The following is a 26,589-nucleotide window of genomic DNA, read 5'->3' as shown; positions in this document are numbered from 1 at the left end:
CATGGGCCATGTAGAACAGTGGCTGCCATATATTAAAATACAATTAGAGAAAAGAGAAGATGCAAGCTGGTGCATCTTGGCCTCTGTACCTGGTGGTCCTGCAGCAGCTGCATCTTCCATAAGTTCTCCCTCTTCTAATTCCATGTTGTTGTATTCCACATCATTTTCTCCAGACCTAAGAATATACAAAATTCATCATTCCTATACAGTAAGGACAATTAACATTATCTGTCACACCTCAATGAATTTTTTTTAATGGTAGTGCATAGCTGTGGCGCCTGGATGGCTCAGTCATTAAGCATCTGCCTTCGGCTCAGGTCATGATCCCAGGGTCCTGGTATTAAGCCCCGAATCAGGCTTCCTGTTCAGCAGGGAGCCTGCTTCTCCCTCTCCCACTCCCTCTGAATGTGTTCTCTCTCTCTCTTGCTGTCTCTCTTTGTTAAATAAATAAATAAAATCTTAAAACAAAACAATAGTGCATAGCTTTCTCCTGTGAAGTAAGAGAGGATATACTTCTCAGTACAAAAATGAGGAAAAAGACTTTTGTCTTTATTACATGTATGGGTAAAGTTCATGTTCAAACTACCTTTTAAAAATACTAAGGTTGACAACATTTAGTTTTTAAAATAGAAAATCTGAGAACCACTATAAGCAAAAGAAATTATAGCTTCAAAGAATTTGAACTTAATGGTAAGAAATTAGGCTTAAAAACTACATTTTAAGGTTAAAAAAAAAGAAAAGATCAAATTGCTAAATATGATTAAATACTATTTTCTTGGGGCACCTGGGTGGTTCAGTCAGTTAAGCATCTGCCTTCGGCTCAGGTCATGATCTCAGCATCCTGAGATGGAGCACCACATCAGGCTCCCTGCTCACTGGGGTGTCTGCTTCTCCTTCTCCCTCTGCTCTCACCCACTGCTTGTGCTCCCTCTCTATCTCAAATAAGTAAAAATCTTAAAATATTTTCCTTTTCTTTTTTTCTTGAATGAAAAGACTTACCCTGTATTTGGGTAGAATGGTTTCATATTACAAAGATGTCGATTCTACCTAAAATCATCTATACATTGAATATAATTGTGATCCAAATACTAATATGGTATTTTAAAATCTAAATCTAAGTAAAGTAGGCCAAGTGATTCTAACATTTACAAGGAGAGGTAGGAACACAATCTCTGGAATGAGCTTGCCTGGTTCAAACCACAGCTTCACCACAGACTATTTATATCACTTTGGACATGTTTCCTTTTTTTTTAAAAGATTTTGTTTATTTATTTGACAGAGATCACAGGTAGGCAGAGAGGCAGGCAGAGAGAGAAGGGGAAGCAGGCTCCCCACTGAGTAGACAGCCCGATGTGGGACTCGATCCCTGGGATCATGACCTGAGCCAAAGGCAGAGGCTTTAACCCACTGAGTCACCCAGGTGCCCCACCTTGGGCATGTTTCCTAATCTCATGCCTCAGTTTCCTCATTTTGTTATTTAAATTATTTTTTTAACATATAATGTATTATTTGTCCCAGGGGTGCAGGTTTGTGAATTGTCAGGCATACAGATTTCACAGCACTCACCATATCACATACCCTCCCCAATGTCCATAACCCAACCACCCACTCCATACCCTCCCCCCAGCAACCCTCAGTTTGTTTTCTGAGATTAAGAGTCTCTTATGGTTTGTCTCCCTCCCAATCCCATCTTATTTCATTAAAATATTTTCTTTTTTTTTAAAGGTTTTATTTATTTATTTGACAGAGAAGTCACAAGTAGGCAGAGAGGCAGGCAGAGAGAGAGGAGGAAGCAGGCTCCCCCTGAGCAGAGAGCCTGATGTGGGGCTCAATCCCACGACCCCGAGATCATGACCTGAGCCAAAGGAAGAGGCTCAACCCACTGAGCCACCCAGGTGCCCCTCATTAAAATATTTTCTTAAAATGATATTTCAGAAAGAGGGGTTGCCTCCTACTATAGTCTTCAAAGTATGTATTACCTTCTTTTATTTTTAATTGAAAAATTTTTATTTATTTATTTAATTTTATTTTTTATAAACATAAAAAATTTTTATTTATTTAAAGTAAGTGCTATGCCTAGTGTGGAGCTCGAACCCACAACCCTGAGATCAAGAGTCCCATGTTCAACTAACTGAGCCAGCCAGGTGTCCCTCTATTACCTTACTGTAATGACAAAGTACTATATGGAACAGCAATAAATCAGTGCTAGTTTGGGGTATTTAAAGAAGTCACAAGGTCAATTTCCAGCTTAAGGAACTCTGTAGACCCACTTCATTGGCACTGGTAAAAATTATTTTTATAAAAAAGTCATCTAGAGTCTCTGGAAATGGTTCTAACAGCAAACACCAAATGAAAAAAAACTCATCAAGAAAATGTGCTAAAATGTGGTAAACACAGTGAGTCTGAAGTACTTAAACAAGAACTCAGACTATTTGCTGCTGCTTCTCCTTCCAATCCAGTAATACAGAAATTCCACTCTAGACTGGTAAAGCCAAGACCACCAGGCTCTCAAAAGAAGGGCTATATTTTCCAGGAGGGGTAAAACATCAGCATTTCTCATCTTGCCCCTAGCTAACAGTTGCTGAGACTAAGGTCAGGTAAATGCAGTCAAGCCCGGGGATACCTTTCTTTCATCCAGACCCAAAGCTCTACCTTGGGTATAGCATACTGAGAATACTGGGGCCTGAATGACTATGCCCCAATTCACTCATAAACAGAGGTCTTAGACATGAGAAGACAAGCTGAGAAGATCTCTGGGTACAGTCTCTAACTCCTCCCCACTACTACTAAAACGGGAGAAATTAGCACACATTTGTTCTCACTCTAACGTCAGAGCTCTGAGATTTTCCCTGCAGGAGGAAGCAGGCTGAAAAAGAGCCACAGAGAAATATACAGCATAAAAAAATACTCTTAAATGGAATCCAGAAAAAGATAAAAAGAATTACACATAATGGCAGAATGGGATTTATCTCAGGAATGCAACATTGGTTTAAAATCCAAAAATCAATTAACATATAACATAGCATAAAATGTATCATGCTAACAGAATAAAGAAAACTACATAATCATCTGAATAGATACAGAAAGATAATGTGACAAAATCCAACACACTTTCATAATAAAAGCATTCAACAAACTAGGACTAGAAGGGAACTTCCTCAACCAGATAAAGAGTACCTACAGAAAACCTACAGCCAACATCATACTTAATGGTGTAATTTCTAAGATCAGGAACAAGACAAGGATGTCCACTCCCACCGGTTCTATTCAACATTCTACTGGACACGCTAGCCAGTGAACTTAGACAAGAAATAAAAAGCATCTAGTAAGGGGGTACCTGGGTGGCTCAGTAGGTTAAGTGATTTTCCACTCAGATCATGATCTGAGGATCATGGGACTGCGCTCAGCACAGTCCGCTTGAGATTCTCTCTCACCCTCTCCCCCCATTCACACACGAGTACGTTCTCTAAATAAGTAAATCTTAAAAAGCATCCAGTAAGTGAAACTAAGTCTGTTTACAGAAGTGATTGTATATAGAAAAACTTTAAAAATTCACTAAGAAACTATCAGAACTAGAGGCTCCTGGGTGGCTCAGTGGGTTGAAGCCTCTACCTTCTGGCTCAGGTCATCCCAGGGTCCTAGGATCAAGCCCCGATTCGGGCTCTCTGCTCAGCAGGGAGCCTGCTTCCCTTCCTCTCTCTCTGCCTGCCTCTCTGCCTACTTGTGATCGCTGTCAAATAAATAAACCAATAAAAATCTCTTAGAATTAAAAACTGAACTGGCAAGGTTACAGAATACAAAAATCAACTGTATTTCCATATACTTGCAAAGAACAATCCAAAAGGGAATTTCTAAAAAATAAGTTAATTAAAAATTCCACTTATAATAGTATAAAAATAATACAATGCTTATGACTGTATGATTTAATAAAAAAAGGTTTTAAATATATACTCTGAAAACTATAAAACATTATTGAAGATTAAAAACTTCTGCTTTGCAAAATACTCTTTAAGAAAAGACAAGAGTGCAATTAAAAGGAAGATGGTGGAAGAATTGGAGGATCCTAGGTTTGCCTATCCCATGAATACAACTAGATAACTATCAAATTATTCTCAGTACCCTAGAGATCAACCAGAAAACTGGCAGAACAAAGTCCACAACTAAAGGTAGAGAAGAGAAGAGAAAAAGGTAGGAGGTACAGGGATGCAGTTTGGGAGGGAAAAAGACCCTGTGATGAGGAGGGAGTGACAGCTGTACAAAAGGGCGAGAAACAGACCAGCACACAGGGGAGCCCACAGGGTAAGACATCCTCATAGCAAATGACTTAGAAAGTGAGAGGGGGCTCAATTTTGTGATTTCTTGCAACCAGTGCGCTTAAAGCCTAAATTTCTAAAGGTCAGCAGGCTGGGCAGGGATATAGCCCAGAGGGCACTGGGGCTACTCTTAGGAGAGAAGGCAGGCAAACAGCCCATGAACATAGAGAGTAGAAATAGCAATCTGAAGAATATCTGGTACACACGGTGGGGAAGTTACTTGCTCACCTCGGTGCCTATCCCAGACAGGCAGCATTCACTAAGTGACCCCTCCAGGAACAAAGAAACTGGCTGGTGCCATTTCCTTCTCCAGCCCCTCAACATAAATAGAAAGCCACCTGCAGAAACCAGTGCAGCACCAACACTTGCCACCTAGCTTGCTTACAGCAAGCCCCCTACCCTAGTGCTCTGGAAGAACCACTCTTCCCAGTCATGCTTCCCTCAGTCCCAGTGCAAGCACCCTCCCCCAGACTAACCCAAAGCCCTGCTCACACCATGCCTCTTGACTATGGAGTCTTGCCAAGCCTCGATTCCAGTGATGGTGGCCAACAGGTCTCATTTCACAAGAAGACAAGAGCACACCTAGTTAAAACATGCCACATTCATAGTTAAAACATGGCACATTCAGGCCAGGGACCAAACACTACCCACAACAAACAAAGAGAGCATCTGCAGACAACTGGCCTGAAGGAAAGCACCCATGACACAACAGTAGAGCGCATGCAGTACACAATGGAGACACTCATGAAAGCATCAGGCCCTGGGGAACAGAGGACACCACAATGCAGGGCACTGCAGGACCTCTTCTTCACAAGGCCATTACCCTCAAGAACAGGAGACACAGCTGACTTTCCTAACACACAGAAACAGAAACACAGACAAAATGAGAAGACAGTGGAATTTGTCTTAAATAAAAGAACATGACACAGCCAGAGATCTAAGCAAACAAATATAAGTAACATGCCTGCTGTAGAATTTAAAGCAATGTATACTTCCTGGACTTGAGGAAAGAATGGAGGACATCAGTGAGATCATTGACTCAGAGAGAAGGAATAACATACCAGAGATAAAGGGCTCAGTAAATTAAATGAGAAACATTCCCGATAGAATCTGACAGAATGAAGAATAGACTGGAAGAAGTAAAAGAACGAATTAATGACCTAAAAGACAAGAGTAACAAGCAGTAATAGAACTTAACAAAAGAGAAAAAATAATTACGCAAAACAAGAACAGACTTTGGGATTTCTGTGACTCAGTCAAACATAGTTACATTTGTATTACAGGAGTCCCAGAAGAACAACATAGAGAAAAGGGAGCAGATAATTTATTTGAAGAATTAATAGCTACAAACTTCCCTAACTGGGGGAAAGAAAGATTTCCAGAACCAGGGGCATAGATAACTCCCATCAAAATCAACAGAAACATATCCACACCAAGACATATTATAATTAAAATGGCAAAATACAGGGACATGTGGGTGGCACAGTTGGATAAACATTTGCCTTTGGCTCAGGTCATGATCTCAGGGTCCTGAGACTGAATCACACATCACCATCCTTGTTCAGTGGAGAGCCTGCTTCTCCCTCTGCCTGCTGCTGCCCTTGTTTGTGCTTTCTCTCTCTTTCATAAATAAATAAATAAATATTTTAAAAGAAAAAAGGCAAAATACAGTAATAAAAAGAATATTAAAAGCAATAAGCCAAGGGGAACCTAGGTGGCTCAGTGGGTTGAGCACTCAAGCCCTCATTTCAGCTCAGGCCATGATCTCAGGGTGCTGTCCTCCAGCCCAGTGTCGGGCTCCAGGCTCAGTGTGGAGTCTCCTGGACATTCTCTCTCTCCCTCTGCCCCTCTTCATACTCATGCACTCACCCTTTCTCTCAAATAAATAAATAAATCTTAAAAACAAAAAGGGGGGGGCAGCATACAGTTCTATACGAAGGAAACCCCATAAGGCTATCAATAGATTTTTTTTTTTAAGATTTTATTTATTTATTTGAGAGAGAGGCAGTGAGAGAGAGCATGAGCAAGGAGAAGGTCAGAGGGAGAAGCAGACTCCCCGTGGAGCTGGGAGCCCGATGAGGGACTCGATCCCGGGACTCCAGGATCATGACCTGAGCCGAAGGCAGTCGTCCAACCAACTGAGCCACCCAGGCGTCCCTATCAATAGATTTTTAAGCAGAAACTTTCCAAGCCAGAAAGGAGTGGCAAGATATCTTCCAAGTACTGAATGGGAAAAATCTGCGGCCAAATACTATTATCAAGAATTCAGAACAGAAGGAGAGATAAAGAGTTTCTCAGACAAACAAAAACTAAAGGAGTTCATAACAAGTAGCCCTGCAAGAAATATTAAAGGTGACTCTGAGTAAAATGGAAAGACTGAAAGTGACAGTCTAAAGTTAGAAAACACAAAAGCAGTAAAAATAAGTATTTCTCATTAGGGAGGGTACATGCTATGGTGAGTCCTATGAATTGTGTAAAACTGATGAATCACAGAGCTGCACCCCCAAAACAAATAATACATTATATTTTAATAACAATAATAAAAAGGAATTTATGTGATACAACACATAACAGTAAAAGTGTGCAAAAAGAAAAGAGTATTTCTGTAAAAATTCAGTCAAGAAACTCACAAAAGGATAAAATATGACACCATACACCTAAAAGATGGGAGTAAAGAATGTGTTCAAACTTAAATGACCATGAACTTAATATACACTGCTATAGGCAGAAGATGTTATATACAAACCTAATGGTAACCACAAAAACTGTTAATAAATATGCAAAGAAAACAAATCCAAATATATCATTAAAGAAAACCAGAAAACCATTACAGAAAGACAAGATCAGAAAAAATCTTGAGAAACAACCACAAAACAAGTATATACTATCAATATATACTATCAATAACTACTTTAAACATAAATGGACTAAACACTACAATCAAAAGACACAGGGTGACAGAATGGATTAAAAAAAAGACCCACCTATATGCTGCCTACAAGGGACTCACTTTAGGCACCTGCATATTTAAAGTGTGCGGATGGGGCGCTTAGGTGGTTGAATTGGTTAAGCAGCTGCCTTTGGCTCAGGTCATGATCTCAGGATCCTGGGATCGAGCCCCACATGGGGCTCCCTGCTCAGTGGGAAGCCTGCTTCTTCTCCTCTCCTCCCTCTCTCTCTCTCTCTCTCACTATCTCTGTCAAATAAATAAAATCTTGGGGGGAAAAAGGTACAACTAAATAAATAAATACATAAATGTGTGGGGATGGAGGGGCACCTGGGTGACGTAGTTGGTTAGGCATTCAACTCTTGGTTTCAGCTCACGTCATGGTCTCAGGGTTGTGAGATCAAGCCTCACATCAGGCTCTGCACTCAGCGGACAGTCCTCTTAAGACTCTCTCCAGGGATGCCTAGGTGGCTCAGTTGGTTAAGTGTCTGCTTTCGGTTCACGTCATGATCCCGGGGTCCTGGGATCGAGTCCCGCATTGGGCTTCTTGCTTGGCGGGGAGCCTGCCTCTCTCTCCACCTCTGCCTGCTTGTGTGCTTTCTCTCTCTCTTTCTGACAAATAAATAAAATCTTAAAAAAAAAATTTAAAAAGCACCTAAATACATGAAACAGTTAACAATAAATAAAGAAACTAATGGATAATAATATCATAACAGCAGAGGACTTTAGCTCTCCACTTCCATCAATGGAAAAATTATCCAGACAGAAAATCAACAAGGAAACAATGGCCTTGAATGACACACTGAACAAGAGGGATTTAAAAGATTTATCAGAACATTCCACCCTAAAACACAGAATACATATTCTTGTGAAGTACACACAGAACATTCTCCAGAATAGATCACATACTAGACCACAAGACAAGCCTCAACAAATTCCAAAAGATCAAAGTCATAGCAAGCATCTTTTCTGACCAGAACACTATGAAACCTGAAGTCAACTGAAAGAAAAATCTGGAACGAGCACAAATACATGGAGATTAACATGCTACTAAACAATGAATGGATCAAGCAGGAAATAAAAGAAAAAACTAAAGAGTTCATGGAAACAAATGAAAATGAAAGCACAACAATTCAAAACCTCTGGGACACAGCAAAAGCGGATCTAGGAAGAAGCTTATAGCAATAGACCAACCTCAAGAAGCAAGGAAAATATCAAACTAACCTTACATCTAAAAGAGCTAGAAAAAGAACAACAAACAAAACCTAAAACCAGAAGGAAGGAAAGAAATAATAAATATTAGAAATAAATTATATAGAAACTAAAAAACAATGAAATGAGCAGCTAATTCTTAAAAAAAAAAAAAAACAATAAAATTCATAAACCTCTAATCAGAGAAAACAAGAGAAAAAAGCCCCAAATAAATAAAATCACAAGGGACAACTGGCTGGTTCAAATGGTAGCTCATGCCAACTCTTGATCCCCGGGTCGTCACTTCAAGCCCCACGCTGGGCACGGAGCCTACTTAAAATACATACATACATACACACATACATAAAATAAAAAAATTACAAATGAGAGAAGAAAAATAACAATAAACACCACATAAACACAATTATAAGAGAATATTATGAAAAGCCATATGCCAACAGATTGAGCAACCAAGAAGAAATGGATAAATTCCTAGAAACATATAATCTACCAAAACTGAAACAGAAAGAAACAGAAAATTTGAAGACTGATTATCAGCAAGAAACTGAATCATAATAAAAAAACTCCCGGGACGCCTGGGTGGCTCAGTTGCTTGGGCAGCTGCCTTCAGCTCGGGTCATGATCCCAGCGGCGTGGGATTGAGTCCTTGCTCGGTGGGGAGCCTGCTTCCCCCTCTGCCTCTGCCTGCCACTCTGTCTGCCCATGCTCACTCGCTCTCTCTCCCTCTCTCTCTCTGACAAATAAATAAATAAAATCTTAAAAAAAAAAAAAAAAAACCTCCCAACAAATGAAAGCCTAGGACCACATGGCTTCGTAGGTGAATTATATCAAACATTTTAAAGAGTTAATATACCTATACTTCTCAAACTATTCCAAAAATAGAAAAGGAAGGAAAACTTCCAAATTCACTCTATGAGGTCATCATTACCCTGATACCAAAACCAGATAAAGACACCACCAAAAAAGAGAATGACAGGGGGTGCCTGGGTGGCATAATCGGTTAAGTGTCTGACTCTAATGGTTTCAGCATGACTCTTGGTTTTAGCTCGGGTCATGATCTCAGTGGTCCTGAGATGCAGCACCAACCACATCTGGCTCTGCACTCAATGGGGATTCTGCTTGAAGATTCTCTCCATGCCCCTCAAGCATGCATGCTCTAGAATAAAATAAATCTTAAAAAAAAAAAAAAAAACAACCCACGGGTCAGCAACTCTAATGAACACAAATGCAAGGCCAGTAAATCTAATGAACACAGATGCAAAAATCCTCAACATAATACTAGCAAACCAAGTCCAACAATATATTAAAAAATCACTCACAACAATCAAGTGGGATTTTTTTTTTCTGGGTGCCAGGTGATTCAATATTTGCAAGTCAATCAATGTGATACAAAGCACCAATAAGAAAAAGGATAAGAAACACTACCATTTCAATAGACACAGAAAAAATACTAGGGAAAGTACAACAACCATTCAGGATAAAAACCCTCAAGAAAGTGGGTATAGAGGGAACATACCTCAACACAGTTAAGGCCGTATCTGAAAAACCCACAGCTAACATCATACTTGATGGGGGAAAAACTGACAGCCCTTTCCCTAAGGCCAAGAACAAAACAAGGATACCCACTCTGATAGTACTGGAAGTCCTAGCCATAGCAATCAGATGACAAAAAGAAATAAAAGGCATCCAAACTGGTAAGGAAAAAGTTAAACTGTCACCATTTGCAAATGACATAAATAATACACAGAAAATCTTAAAAGATTCCAGCAAAAAACAATTAGAAGTAATGAATTCAATAAAGCTGAAGGACACAAAGTTAATACAGAGAAATCTGCTGCATTTCTATATGCTAATATTGAGGAAGCAGAAATAGAAATTTCTAAGAAAACAATTCCATATTTAATTGCCCCCAAAATAATAAGATACCTAGGAATAAACCTAACCAAAGAGATGAAAGACCTATACTCTGAAAAGTATAAAACACTGAGGAAGAAAACTGAAGATGACACAAAGAAATGGAAAGATATTTCATGCTCATGGATTGGAAGAACAAATACTGTTAAAGTGTCTATACTACTCAAAGCAATCAAAATACCGGTAGCATTTTTCACAGAACTAGAATAAAAAATCCTAAAATTTGTATGGAACCACAACAGACCCCAAATAGCCAAAGCAATCTTGAAAAAGAAAGCAAAGCTGGAGCCATCACAATTCTAGACTTCAAGTTATATTATAAAGTTGTAGTAAGCAAAACAGTATGGTACTGGTACAAAAAACAGATACATATGTCAATGGAACAGAATAGAAAACCCAGAAATAAACCCACAGTTATATGGTCATTTAATCTTTGACAAAGCAGGAAGTAATATCCAATGGGAAAAAACAGCTCTTCAACAAATGGTGCTGTTGGGAAAACTGGACAGCAACAAAAGAATGAAATTGGACCACTTTCTTTTTTTTTTTTTTTAAAGATTTTATTTATTTATTTATTTATTTGTCAGAGAGAGAGAGAGAGAGAGCGAGCACAGGCAGACAGAGGCAGAGGGAGAAGCAGGCTCCCCGCCAAGCAAGGAGCCCGATGTGGGACTCGATCCCAGGACGCTGGGATCATGACCTGAGCCGAAGGCAGCTGCTTAACCAACTGAGCCACCCAGGAGTCCCAGAAATTGGACCACTTTCTTACACCATACACAAAAAATAAATTCAACATGGATTAAAAACCTGTACGTGAGACCTGAAACCATAAAAATCCTGGAAGAAAAGACAGTAACTTCTTTGACATCAGCCAATGCGATTTTTTTCTAGATCAGCTGGTCTCCTAAGGCAAGGGAAACAAAAGTTAAACTACCAGGAGTACATCAAATTAAAAAGCTTTTGGAAGAAAACAATAAATAAAACTAAAAGGCAACTGACAGAATTGGAGAAGATATCTGCAAATGACATACTGGATAAAGGTCTAGTATCCAGAATCCATAAAGAATTAATCAAAATCAACAACCAAAAAATAAATAATCGAATTTGAAAAAATGGGCAGAAGACATGAACACACATTTCTCCAAATGTGGACATACACATGGCCAAAAGACACACTGAAAAGATGTTTAATATCACTCATCATCAGGGAAATGAAAATCAAAACCACAATGAGACATCACTTCACACCTGTCAGAATGGCTAAAATCAAAAACTCAAGAAACAGGGGCGCCTAGGTGGCTCAGTTGGTTGGGCAACTGCCTTCAGCTCAGGTCATGATCCCAGAGTCCTGGGATCGAGTCCCTCATTGGGCTCCCAGGTCCACAGGGAGTCTGCTTCTCTCTCTCATCTTCTCCTCCTCTTCCCATGCTCTCTCTCGCTGTCTCTCTCTCAAATAAATAAATAAAATCTTAAAAAAAAAAAAAAAAAACCCTCAAGAAACAACAGAAGGTAAGGATGTAAGGAAAAGGGAATCTTCATGCACTGTTGATGGGAATGCAAACTGCAAACTGGTGCAGCCACTGTGGAAAACAGTATGGAGGTTCCTCAGAAGTTAAAGGTAGAACTACCCTATGATCCAGCAATTACACTACTGGGTACTGACCCAAAGAATAATACAAAAACATTAATTCAAAGGGATACATGCATCCCTAATATTTACAGCAGCATTATTTACAACAGCCAAGATATAGAAGCATCCCAAGTGTCCACTGATGGATGAAGAAAATGTGGTGTACACACACACACACACACACACACACAGGAATATTATTTAGCCATAAAAAGAAGGAAATTTTGGGGCGCCTGGGTGGCTCAGTGGGTTAAGCCGCTGCCTTCGGCTCAGGTCATGATCTCGGGGTCCTAGGATCGAGTCCCACATCAGGCTCTCTGCTCAGCGGGGAGCCTGCTTCCCTCTCTCTCTCTCTCTCTCTGCCTGCCTCTCCGTCTACTTGTGATCTGTCAAATAAATAAATAAAATCTTTAAAAAAAAAAAAAAAGGAAATTTTGTGATTTCAAACAACATGGATGAAGGTAGAGAGAATAATGCTAAGTTAGACAGACAAATATAATGTGATTTCACTCATGTGTTGGATTTAAGAAAGAAAATAATTGAGGAAGGGGAAAAAATAGGAGAGAGACAGACAAACCAAGGAAGAGTCTTAACTATAGAGAACAAACTGATGTTTACCAGAGGGGAGAGGGGTGGGGGGGGGAATGAGTGAAATAGGTAAGGGGAGGGAGGGAGATATTTACAGTCTCAAAAAATATGTCCCCACAGGGTATTTATTAATTACAAAGTGAAAAATTTAGTAATTTGTAGAGAAATCTGGCAGACATTAGCTTAACCAAGTAATCTAAATTAGTCAATTGCAATGGGACAAATAAAAGACATGTACCCTCCTGCTACTCCCTTGTATGATCCTCTGAAAAGGCTCTATCATCACTTCTCCAATATTCCTACCTGAAGTGCATAACCTAAATTTCATTGTGAGGGAACATTCAGAAGACTCCAAAATTGAGGAACTTCCTGCAAAATAATTGCTCTTTCTCAGAAGTGTCAAAGTCATAAACAAAAGATGAAAAAAATAAAGATTAAGTGACCCAGATTAAAGAAGATTAAGACTAATGGAATTTAACTAAAAGCAACATGTGATGCTGGATTGGATCCTAGACCAGACAAAGGAAATCAATGTCAAATTTTTAAATGGTCACAGATTATAGTATTACATCAATGTTAATCCCGATTTTGATAACTATACTATAGTTACATAAAAACACAGTTCTTTTTAGGGAGTACACAGTGAAAAGTATATTCACCTTATCTTGAAAGTCTCACAAAAAAAAAAAAAGAGAAAAGAAGAATACAACAGAATATTAACATTTGGGGAATTAATCTAGGCACAGGGAATTGGAAACTGTTATTTAATATTTTTTGTATTTTCCTAAATGTGGAATTCAAAATTAAAAATAAAATGAAAAAACTAAATCTCATTTTGGAACCCAGAGATGAAAGAAACTGATTGTCTTTCCTTCAAGCTCCTTCTTTATATGATACTTAATAGCAAGTAAAAATGCTGAATATCCCCACTTTAAGGCCTAATTAAGTTACATGCTTCATTACCACCTAGATGCTTCGTAGTGGTACTTAAGGGGAGACACTCACATAGTTTCTTCATCAATGTCATTTTCTTCTGTGTTACTTGTTGCTGTGGAACTGGCGGAGGAACTGCTGCCATCAAGGTGATTCACTTCATCTTCCCCAACAAGATCCAGATCCAGATCTCCATCGGAGAGTTCATGCTAGATCAAGGCAAAGGAACAAGACTTCCATCTCAATTAGTTTTACTCAGCTGATCATCTGATCCAGCCGATGGACCAAGCCCCGAAGAAGGATGTAATCATCAGAACTCTCTGCTCCTGTGCAGAGGCAGCTGAGCCCTTTAGGGAAAACCACACAATATCTGATTCCACTAATAACTTACTGCTACCATTTTCAGCTAGGCCTTCAATGTCCTTGGAAATGCTTCATATATTCCTTGTCAGCTGCAGTAATACTCTTCACAGGTAACATTTCAAACCATCACTCCTTTATTAATGTCTAACCTCAGATATCCTCAAGGACATCGTAAAACTATCACCTATCTGCACAGAAAAACCTATCAGTTATTAAGTGTAAATACCCCCAAATCTTAGCTGCCCTACCTGCAAATCTCACCATTCCCTTAATTCATCCTGTCAAAGGTTAACTGCTTCACTTGAGCGCTCCACTCCAACCACCCTTATCTATCTCCTTAAATAGTTTGTCTTGTCAGTACCTTAACCTTACCTCTCTCCTCACTGGCTCCTTCATTTTAATACGTACTTGAAGTCTCCCATCTTAAAAATAACAATTATAAAAATGAAACAAAACAAAAAACACCTTGTTTTTGCATCACTGTCTGATTTTAAACAATAATAATTACTTCTTGAATTCTTATTCTGGTTATGGCTTAGCTGGGATAAAACTGGGCTATCTCCGAAATCCTAAATCATGCTACCTACATATGCAAAAATAAGGTACTTTACTAGCTTTAGTGAATGGAAATAGAAAGCATTTTTTAATTCCACTATTTATATAGTTTCCAGAATGTACACCAGTTTATTTTGTAGAATGTATACTTTTCTACAATAAATTATAGAACTGTGCAACACTTTGATTCAACAACTTCTGACTTATTACTATTTACAGAAGAGCATACACTAGTAATGAAAACAAATGGACAAGACTTTTAGTACACTAATGCATAAAAGTATAGAGTACTTTATATACTCTATATTGGAAATCATGATCTTATTTCTCTTATAAAACACAAAATGAATCTAAAACAAGTCTTATTATTACATGATAATTTTCTTAACTTGGGATTTATTTATTTACTTATTCTTAGAGACAGAGAGCATGGGGGGGGAGAGGGACAGAGGGAGACGAGAAAAAGAATCTTAAGCAGACTCCCCTCTGAACACAAAGCCCAATGTGGGGCTCTATCTGACCCCCTGAGATCATGACCTGAGCCAAAGTCAACAGACAGATGCTTCACCCACTGAGCCACCCAGGCGCCTCTTACATGATAATCTTCATTCTGAATCTTCTCTTCCTCTTCTTCATCCTCTTTGACCTCTCTTATAGAAGCTGTAGTAGGACCATCCTGGAGAAGCATATCAGTGCATGACACAGACTTCTTAGCACGTGTCTCAGGAGTATCATCATTTTGGGGGCTAAGATGATTATCTGGCGGTGACAAATCTCTTGATTTCTGAGTTCGAGACAACTCAATAGTAAGTCTCTTAAAACAAACAATAACAGCACAAACAAACATAAATCAAAAGCAGTGTTTCACTGGCACAGTAAAAACATTTTAAGTAAAAAAATATATATCCAGATGTTCTAAAACCATTTTTCAAACCATCCCTCTCAATCCCTCCTGGTTTTATAGAAAAGTCTATGGCAAAAAATCCCTGCCCCCCACTTTATTCTCATTTTGCTTTTCATATCCAGCCTAAGCTACATATACAATAGCAAACTGTACAGTAAGTACAAGTAGTTTTAAACAATATACTTATCCTGAAAATTTCTCCAAGTATGTACTCATTCATACTTTCCTCCCTCATCTATTAACCATTCTCAGCACTCCCGTCCTTCCACTCCATTTCAATTTCCACTGGCAGAAAGAAACATTCCTTATATAATTGAGTTTACCACTATAAGATAAAAATTCCTTATCTGATCCTCCCCAGGGCTCAATTCAGCAACAGTGAAAATTCAAGATGGGATAATTTTCAATTTTTCTATAGCTTAGAATCCTTTAAATTCAAGATAGCATGGAAAAGAGAAAGATTCAAATGAAAGATTCAAATCACTGAGAGAAACACAAAAAGTTTACCTCAAATGAGAGCAGCACTGTCCAAAATATAGCTTGATACAATGATAAAAATGTTATACACCTGCAATGCCCAATACGAGTGCTTAAAATGTGGCTAGTGCAACCAAAGAACAGATTTTTCATTTTAATTAAGTTCACACAGCCACACGTGGCTAGTGGCTAATTGAACTAGGAGTGCAAAATTAGAGGCTAAAAGGTGGTATGTAGATGGAGAATAAGGTAACTGGACTTTTCTACAAAATTACAAAAGAGGAATATCCAAAATCTAATTACAAGTGTAACATGCCAGTAAGACTATGAATATGAAACACTAAACTCATATGTTTTTTGGATACCTCTTTTTTTTTTTTTTTTAAGATTATTTATTTCTTTATTTGACAGAGATCACAAGTAGGCAGAGAGGCAGGCGGGGCAGGAGGACGGTGGGAAGCAGGCTCCTCGCCAAGCAGAGACCCTGATGCGAGGCTCAATTCCAGGACCCTGGGATCATGACCTGAGCCAAAGAGAGAGGCTTTAACCCAGTGAGCCACCCAGGTGCCCCTTTTGGTTACCTCTTTAAGGTTATTTATTTGTTGGATGTAGCTAGTTTGTGCAGCTTCCAACTGAGTAATATACCAATGCTGGTCCCGGCATTTTTGAAAGAAAGTTGGTGAACGAACCTGAAACCTTAAAAGAAAAGCTGCACATGAAACATGATCAAAAAGTAAAATATTATCAACCAAACACTGAATCTGTAACTATAAATTTTATAAAAGTTTTATAAATTTTATAAAAATTATAATTTTAAGTTTATTTGATTACAATGCTAAAATTCAACATGAACTCAGAGCTACTGGTATTGTTTATACATATAGTTTACAAATTATAATGACATAACGTCCTGAAAACTTATCTTTAGGTCAGTTGTCTAAACACAAACTACCCTTTTCTAAAGAAGTAACACTACACATTATGTGTAAACTCCGAAACGACTAAAGCATATTTATTATAATAATCTAGATCAAATACCATGTTGATCATCAGTTGGGAAGAAGACCATGCCATGCAGGAAAGAGGAAGCTACTGCTTTCTTTCCCCCTTTCTTGCTTAGATCAAACCCAGACAAAAATAGGCAAAGTCTGTTTTAGACTGCTCTTTTTCTTTCCCGCTTTCATCTCATGCTCCTGTATTTCTTCCTCCCTAGTAGAAAAAAAAAAAAGTCCCTTAAAGGGTCAACTACCTGCTTTACTGTCCCTCAATGAGTTGCATGCTCTAAATAACCTATATTCTTATCCCCTCCAGGTAGCAGCTTAAAATCAGCTCTCCATCACAACATGGCATATTTCAGCTTGGGTCAGTGAAAAAAACAAGTATATTAAAGGATTTTAATAGATAAATAATAGCATCTCAATCTATTCAGAGTTATCTGTACTTTCATTTTTATTTATTTATTTTTTGGTGGGCAGCGAAACAAGGTTTATTGAGCAATAGCAAAGTGAGAGTACAAAGCTCCCAAGGAGGGAGGGGACCCAAAGGGGATGCCTTATCTGTACTTTTAAAACCTAGATACTTAGTAATGCAAAAAACCTATACCTATGTCAGAAAAGTGAACTTGAGTCTATTCATAGTGGAAAAATCTACAGCAACATGCAAAGAGGTTTCTAAAGAATAGAAGACTCCCAAAAAACAAGACTAACTTGGAAACCTATAAATCATCCTTCCAGTCTTGCCACCCTCATGTTAAATATCATTTGTAGGATTTTACTAGCTAGTACAGGAGTCTACTGCCCATCATCTAGAGTTATCTGCAGCAGATAATGATGTTCAGGCAAAGATACTCATGCACTGGAGGATAGAGATTATTCACTCAACCAATACCCTAAGGGGATGCTGCCCAGTCAGTGTCCATTGGTAAGATTTCCACGAGGACATTATCTTTGAATGACTAATGAACTATAGTCAATTCTGAATATTACTGTGTCATTAAAACAAATGCAAGCATCAGGTAACATTCCTTAACTTTCTGATTTAACAAAAGGAGAATAAAATACATACTTATTTATATGTAGTGACAGAAAAACCTTAACTTATTTAATTATTTATCAGAAAGAGAGAGAGACAGAGCACAAGCAGGGGGAGCAGCAGGTAGAGCACACAGAGGGAGAAGCAGGCACCTGGCTGAGCAAGGAGCCCAGAGCCCAATGTGGGACTTGATCCCAGGACCCTGGGATCATGACTTGAGCCAAAGGCATATGCTTAATGGACTGAGCCATCCAGGAGTCCCTGTTTTTTTGTTTTTTAAAGTACACTCCAGGGGCACCTGGGTGGCTCAGTGTGTTAAAGCCTCTGCCTTTGGCTCAGGTCATGATCCCAGGGTCCTGGGATTGAGCCCCTCATCAGGCTCTCTGCTCCGTAGAGAGCCTGCTTCCTCCTCTCTCTCTGCCTGCCTCTCTGTCTACTTGTGATCTCTGTCAAATAAATAAATAAAATCTTTTAAAAAAATAAAAAAAAAATAAAAATTAAAGTACACTCCAGGGGTGCCTGGGTGGCTCAGTCATTACGCGTCTGCCTTCAGCTCAGGTCATGATCCCGGGGTCCTGGGATTGAGCCCTGGATCAGGCTCCCTGTTCCGTGGGGGGCCTGCTTCTCCCTCTCCCACTCCCCCTGTTTGTGTTCCCTCTCTCGATATCTGTCAAATAAATAAAATCTTTAAAAAATAAAAAAATTTAAAAAAATAAAGTACACTCCACACCCAATGTGGAGCCCAACTTGAGGCTTGAACTCATGACCCTGAGATCAAGACATAAGCTGAAATCAAGAGTTGGACACCTAACTGACTGAGCCACCCAGGCACCCTTTATTAACTTTCTAGTAAATACATATAAAATTCCATGAGAATCTTAAATTGAGACTTAAATTTTCAGCAATCTCTCATTAAATAAATATTGTGAGTAATAAGATAATTCAGAGCCTCCTCTCCACAAATCCTATAGCAACTTATTTTCTACTGCTATTATAGCACTATCTTGTAGAATAAATAGGTTTTTTTGTTTTGTTTTTATAAAAGATTTTATTTATTTATTTGACAGAGAGAGAGATCACAAGTAGGCAGAGAGAGAGAGAGAGGGAAGCAGGCTCCCTGCTGAGCAGAGAGCCAGATGCAGGGCTCAATCCCAGGACCCTGAGATCATGACCTGAGCCAAAGGCAGAGGCTCAACCCACTGAGCCACCCAGAGCCCCAGAATAAATGGTTTTATTTGCCCAATTTATCTTGAGTTTCCTGAGAATAAAATCAATGCCTTATTCTTTCTTAATATTAACCCAGTGCCAAGCACAGACTCAGTCAATGTTGCTGAATAAGCGATAATAAATCATCAAAACAGGACTCTGGTCCTGTCCTAATATTCAAGTCTATTAGGAAAAGTTTTGTTATAAATAAGGACGGCTTAAAAATAGAGACTAGAAGTTGGGCTACACTGAGTTAAAAAAGGGAAACTCTAACACACAGATTACCACCAAAAGATTCACATTAGTATGACTCCAATAAGGGGAGGACTAAGGCTTTGGTAGGTTGGTCAAAGTGATGGTTGAATAATTTTGCAATCCTCTCTATAGTGAAAGTGTGGAATAGCAACAAATTATTTTTTTTGGCAAATAATTTTTAAAAATACAAAAACCCTGAAAAGTTATAAAATGGAGTTAAAATAATTCCCCCAAAGACAAAAACATGAATCTTTTTTCTCTACACTGAAAATGCAATAATCTTTTTTCACTTCTTTATTCTCCCAGAAAGGTTATGAGGAACACATACTAATAAAGTTTAATATAACAGCAACTCATACACCACCCTCTAGACCAAAGAGCTCAGAATGTAAGAGTAGATCAATCACTTCCAAGGAAAATAGCTTTGAAAATTGTTTTGATAGAAACTTAAAACTGTTAAAACACTGTTCAAAATATAACTGGATCTATCTTTTTAATACTCAAGTTCTCATTTTCATCATCCAAATTAAAATATCATGTAATGGGGGCATCTGGGTTGCTCAATGGGTTAAAGCCTCTGCCTTCGGCTCAGGTCATGATCTCAGGGTTCTGGGATTGAGCCCTGCATAGGGCTCTCTGCTCAGCAGGGAGCCTGCTCACCACCCCCCGCCCCCACCTGCCTCTCTGTCTACTTGTGATCTGTCAAATAAATAAAATCTTAAAAATAAATAAAATATCATGTAATGATGTTCTAAAATGTCTGACTTGTAAAGGATACAACATTAAACAGGGCTGTTGTGGTTTCATAGTTAGTATTTACGTTGTCCTTTCTGGCAAATAATACCCCAACTACTATCACTTAGTTTGTTTTCATCAATTTTCATCTCTATTTCCCCACTTTTAATTTGCTGTTATCTAGAAAGGACTGAAAATTATTTTGTGAGTTTAAGCTTGTAAAACCAGTCATGCAAATATATAATGTCAAGTGAAAAAAATAAGCACTTGATCCTTATTTTTGTATTTCCAAATGCTAAGGTTGACAGAAGTTCACTAACTAGATGTCAAACACATTTCCAAATTATATTACTAACTACACAGGGCTCCTGAAATGAAATAGTTAAAAACATAATAAGATTATAGTTAGTATAAATTTCAATATTCATCTCTGTTAAATGAATAAACTTTTTGAAACCGCAAAAACACATGCACACGGGTGAGTAGTCAGGGAGGGACAAAGGAAGGGGGTGCGGATCCTAAACAGGATCCAACCTGGGTGGGGCTTGATCTCACAACCCTGAGATCGTGACCTGAGCCAAAATCAAGAGTCAGATGCTTAACTAGCTGAGCCATCTAAACACCCCAAATAAACTCTAAAATAAAGTTCTGATGCCATTATTACCACATGATAAAAACATTATCAAATGTTTCTTATTACCTTAAAATCACTGTATCATTTTGTCGATTCAAGTATCCTTCATTTGCAAGTAAATCTAAACGGAAAAATCTATTATAACCCCAGCACTCTCCAACTTCAAAGTCAGATGCAAATTCTCGAATGATATTTTTGGTAGGATCATTGCAGGACTGATGAACCATCTCTACACGATATTCATATCTAAAATTGAAAAACAAACTATTAATACAGAGTTAATAAACAAGAAGAGAAGACAGACATATCAAAACATTAAGTAGGTCATTAAGTTATTCCCTGAGAAGAAACTTATTGATATGTACAGTCACTTTTCTTTCAGAAATGACTATCACTTATAAAGACCCAGTTTTGTGAATGGGGTACCACAACATGATTGGCACTAGGTCCTTTTTTCCTTTTAAAAATGTTTACTAATACAGCAGGTAAAGTACCACCTCAAAAATAAATAAATTTTGTATAAAACAGTACTTTCAAAGTTACTTCTGTTTTAGCAAAGCTATATATTTTTCCATATATTCATTACCTATATTTCCTCACATATAAATATTCTGCCATTTCCACTAAGGTTCACCCCCATGCGATTATAAAGTAAATAATAAATTTTTAAATACTATATTATTCCAATTCAAGTTTGAATTAATTGTGCTCAGAAATTCAAGACAAAAAGTAAAAAATATTTAAAAAAAAGAAATTCAAGACTACAAAATTTTCTAACTGAAAACAAGTATACACTGAGAAATCCAATATACTCAGATTTCTGTAACTTTTATTACATTAAACTCCAATGTCTTCAAACTCATTTTTATTAAGAAAGCACTGTTATTTAAAGAAGACAAAAAAATGAAAAAATAAAGATAACCAGAAGGAACACTCGACAGTAGCCATAAAGCTTTCCTTTTTGGTGGAGATACATTTTTAAAAGAAAAACACAAAAGCTTACAACCTGCTATTTCTGCTGGCAAAAGTAAGTAAAAAAACTGCAGCTCTTTACCTATAAATGTCAGATGTAAGAATTTCTTTAAGTACTGTCAAATGATTTTTATATTAATATCATTCGCAATACATTATCAAGATTGATGACACAAAGAACTAACCAATACCTAAGTTGTGATATTTTGTCCACTTCAATTTTAAGGAAGTCATGAAGCTAGCTCTGTAGTATAAAAGGTACCATTAAACATCAGAAATAAACCCCAACATCCACGCACAATTTTTTTTGACAAGGGTGTTAAGATCATTCAATGGGAAAGAAAACATCTCCTCAACAAAAAAGGTGCTGAGAAAACTGGATAGCCACGTGCAAAAAAGAATGAACCTGAGTCCTTAACTAATTCCATATACAAAAATTAACTCAAGGGGCAACTGGGTGGTTCAGTAGGTTAAGGCCCATCTTCAGCTCAGGTCATGATCCCAGGGTTCTGGGATGGAGTCCCATCAGGCTCTCTGCTCAGCAAGGAGCCTGCTTCCCCCCACCCCTCTCTCTGCCTGCCTCTCTGCCTACTTGTGATCTCTGTCTGCCAAATAAATAAATAAATAAATATTATTTATTTAACTCAAAATGGACCAATGACCAAATATTAAGGGCTTACAACTACAAAGCTCTCAGAAGAAAACACAGGAGTAAATCTTCATGAATTGACTGAATTTGGCAATGCATTCATAGATTTGATTCCCAAAGTATGAACAACAAATGGCAAAACAGGTAATTTGAACTTTACAAAAATTTAAAACACTATACATCAAAGGATATTGAGAAAGTAGAAGGACAAACCTAGAAAATGGGAGAAACTACTGTCAAATCCTACAAATCAACTGATAATGGTTTAAGCATTCAAAATATATAAAGAATTCCTATAACTCAACAACAAAAAGAAAGCAACCCCATTTAAAAATGGGCAATGGACCTGAATAAACATTTCTCCAAAGATATGTAATGGTCAATAAGCACATGAAAAGACTCTCAACTTCACTGATCATAAAGGAAATGCAAATCAAAACCACAATGAGATACCACTTCATACTCACTGGGATGTCTCTAAAATACAATTAAAAATGGAAAATTATCAAGTGTTGGTGAGGATGTGAAGAAATATGAACTCTCATACGTTGCTGGTAGGAACACAGAATTGTATAGCCACTGTGCAAAAGCTTGGCAGTTCCCCCAAAATGTTAAAAACACAAAATTACCATATAACCCATCAATTCCACAACTAGGTATACATTCAAAAGAAAGAAAAACATATGTCCATACGAAACCTTTACTGCAGGATTATTCATAAAAGCCAAAAGTTGGATACAACACAAACTGTCCATCAACAGATGAATGGGTAAACAAAGTATATACATAAAATGGGATATTATTCAGTCATATAAAAGAATGAAGTTCTGGTATATGCTTTACATGGGTGAACCTTGAAAACACCATGCTAAGTAAATAGAAGCCAAACACAAAGGTCCTATTGTAGGATCTTTTATATGAAAAATTTAGAATAGGAAAACACACAGAAAAAAAAGGAGTTGTAGTTATCTCATATAGGAGAAGAAAGGAATAGGGAGTGTTTACTTAATGGGTAGGGAGTGTTTACTTAATGGGTATGGAGTGTTCTGGGGTGATAAAAACATTCTGAAACTAAAGAGAGGTGATGGTGGTCCCTGTAATGTAAATATACTAAATTCCACTGAATTTTATATTTTTAAATGGTTAACTATGTGTTATGTAAATTTCACCCCTAAAAAATTAACTTTTTACTTTTATTTTTAAAATGAATAGTGAAAAACTCAAAACACATAAACAATCAAGAATATTGAAAATCTGTGTGTGGGGGGGAAGACACATTAATGCCAGTTGTCAAATATATCCAGAATCAAAACATATTAAGAGTTTAAAATCAATATAAAAAAGTGAAAAGTCAGTTTGTATGAAAAACCATATAATATTTGAAAAAAGATGATTCTTTTACTGGTATTAGTTCTTTAAAATCGTGACAGATACAGACCTATGTTTCTAACAAATGTGGGAATTAATCCAAGTTAAATTAGATACAAAGCATCTCAACCCCAATCTTAGAACTAAACCCCTAAATTTGAATATTCCAACTTAAATTCTTTCCTTCTATCAAACCGAAGATCCAAATAAATATGACAACTGTTAACTTAAAAATTTTAGTATTGGGACGCCTGGGTGGCTCAGTTGGTTGGACGACTGCCTTCGGCTCAGGTCATGATCCCGGAGTCCCGGGATCGAGTCCCACATCGGGCTCCCAGCTCCACGGGGAGTCTGCTTCTCCCTCTGACCTTCTCCTCGCTCATGCTCTCTCTCACTGTCTCGCTCTCAAAAAATTAAATAAAATCTTAAAAAAAAAAAAAATTAAAAAAAAAAATTTTAGTATTATTACATTTACTCTCTCAGGGAAAGTTCAACACTTTCTTTAAGCAACTCAAAGAAATTCCCCTCTTAGTCTAAAACAAGGCACAAAATTACAAAATTACAAGATTACAAAATCACAAAATTACAAAAGACTATTAAAAGTCAATTCCAGAATGTCACTCATATGCAAATTTTCTCTGAAAGCCTATACATGTGTATGCTAACACACACCTGTAGAAAGATACTTAAGCATAATGAAATTATGAGAGTACCTCTGCAGCATCCCAGGTGATATTAAAATCTACTAGATAATGACACAATGATTTAAGATCTTATTCCATATTTTGGCAGTTAAACTACTGTTCAACTCTAAATTCCAAAATTGAATGACATTTTAATATTAATGAAGAGGTACTCAAACTCTTCTCTAGGCTTACTGAAGTGTTAAAGAGAATTAAGAGATAATAAAATGTCATTTTACCAGAATAGAAAGGTCTCACTAAGGTATTTAGATAATATCTAACAAATATACAAATCCTAATCTTGATAATGCTATGGTGTTTGCAAGACCCTGTAAACTTCAAGTTCCTGTAGTGTATATGGTCAACAATAAAAGAACAGAGATGAAATCAGTACCAAAGGCAACAAAAATATCACAAAATCTACAAGTAAGACAAAAAGGAGAAACTTCCTAAGACAAGAAACAGAGGTAGATCAAGAAATAGCTTAATCAAGAGACATGGAAAAGCCCAAGATTGAATGGTAGCAACAGGGACATGAACAAAATCCTGCAGTCACTGAGATTCTTACAATTCTGCCCATAATCAACCACCTTCCAACCAAAATGGCTGATTTCAGAGAATCAAACAGAGCCCAGTACTTAACAACTATACAGAGACACCCCCCCCAAAAAAAAAAATCTGGTTAAACAGACTGCTGCTAAACAATGCTGATCTTGAGTGAATAATTTAACTAAACCATCACTGTATTACCATCTGTGAAATGGGACTAATCATATAACCTATAGCTCACAAGATGGTAAAGCAAAGTGAGTTATGTAAAGCACAGTGCTTGGTGCAAAGTATATATTTAGCAGTTAGCTATTATGACAACCATACAGGTGAGTCCACTGTTTCAGATCATATAGGACATCTGGAGCAGAGCTATAACTAAAACATTATTTCCAATTTTCTTCCTGTATCACTAACATTACTCATAGTTTGACTCACCAGTAGAGGCAAGAATATTCTGCATTAAGGTTAGTCTATGCCAGAGGTTGTTTAAGTATAGTTCGTGTGCCCCTGGGGGTCAGCTCCTATATGATCCTTTTAGGGATCCAAAATGTCAAAACCATTATCGTAATATTGTTTGTCCCTTTCATGTGGACATTTGCACTAATGGTACAGAAGAATGGTAGTTAAAGATGTACCAGTAGAGGGATTCCTGCATGGCTCAGTCAGTTAAATGGTTGCCTTACGTTCAGGTCATGATCCCAGGACAATGCCCACATCAGCCTCCTTCCTCAGTGGGGAGCCTGCTTCCCCCCTCCCTGCCACTCCCCCAGTCTTAGCTTGCTCTCTCCCTCTGTCAAATAAATAAATTAAAAAAAAAAAAATCTTCAAAAAAAAAAAAAGTACCAGTAGTCATTATATTATTCAGTGCTACACACTTTCAGACAGGGAAAAAAATGCCAGTGTCTCTCAGGAATGCCTTTGATGATGCAATAAAATTGTTAACTGTTATTAAACCTCAACTCTTGGTATCACAAAATGGGAAACGCTATACATAAAGTACTTGTTCTGCAAAGTGATGTACAATAGCGATCTTGGGGAAATAACTGAGTTGCAAGTTCATTAGCCACATTTTTTTGGCGAAACATCAAATGAAAGAAAAACAAACAATGGTTTATTCAGCTGTAGATATCTAGCAGACATTTTCTGGACCAAATTAATTAAGGAAAAAAAACTGCCACTATTGGTTGTCAATACACAGGTTGACAAAACACAAGCTTTCAAATAAAAAATCATAATTCTGAACAATCTGTACATGCTACATGAGCTTAAAAGCCTTCTAATACTTCAAGACTCTCCTGGTAAAAATGGTAGTATCAATGAATGTAATTCTTTGATATCACATAATGAAATGTGTCAAATGCATATTTAGCAAACTTTTATTTTCCAAATGATCAATAATACATGAGCAAAAGATCCATTCAAAGTGCAGTCCAACAGAGTTTTTATTGTTAGTTTTTTTTTTTTAGTAAACAGCTTTGTCATACTTACAAGTATAACAAAGAAAGCTGCACATATTTGAAGAGTATGATTTGATATAAAGTATACAATCTGGTAATTTATATGTGTATGCACACACACATATATATATACCCATGAAACCATCACCACAATCAAGAGACTACTGAGAGATACATCCTCTCCCAGTTTCCTCTGCCTTTTGTACTTCCC

The 26,589-nt window shown here is 37.5% G+C and overlaps 1 protein-coding gene across 8 annotated transcripts in view; it reads right to left on the bottom strand.

Moving 5' to 3' along the window:
• TRIM37 (tripartite motif containing 37) overlaps positions 1–26,589 on the bottom strand; it is a 186,689-nt gene that overhangs the window by 60,681 nt on the left and 99,419 nt on the right. For all 8 annotated transcript variants that reach the window (XM_032871918.1, XM_032871920.1, XM_032871922.1 and 5 more), the window contains 5 exons: positions 20,764–20,943; positions 16,418–16,532; positions 15,051–15,269; positions 13,610–13,746; positions 90–175 (listed from right to left, as the gene is read on the bottom strand). In XM_032871918.1, the coding sequence (XP_032727809.1) occupies positions 90–175; positions 13,610–13,746; positions 15,051–15,269; positions 16,418–16,532; positions 20,764–20,943 (737 nt within the window). The remainder of the gene's footprint in view (positions 1–89; positions 176–13,609; positions 13,747–15,050; positions 15,270–16,417; positions 16,533–20,763; positions 20,944–26,589) is intronic.

This window comes from Lontra canadensis, unplaced genomic scaffold (assembly GCF_010015895.1).
Source record: "Lontra canadensis isolate GAN:19392208 unplaced genomic scaffold, GSC_riverotter_1.0 scaffold43, whole genome shotgun sequence".
NCBI lineage: Eukaryota > Metazoa > Chordata > Mammalia > Carnivora > Mustelidae > Lontra > Lontra canadensis.
The sequence above is the reverse complement of the archived record's forward strand: the minus strand, read 5'-3'. Positions and strand labels throughout refer to the sequence as shown.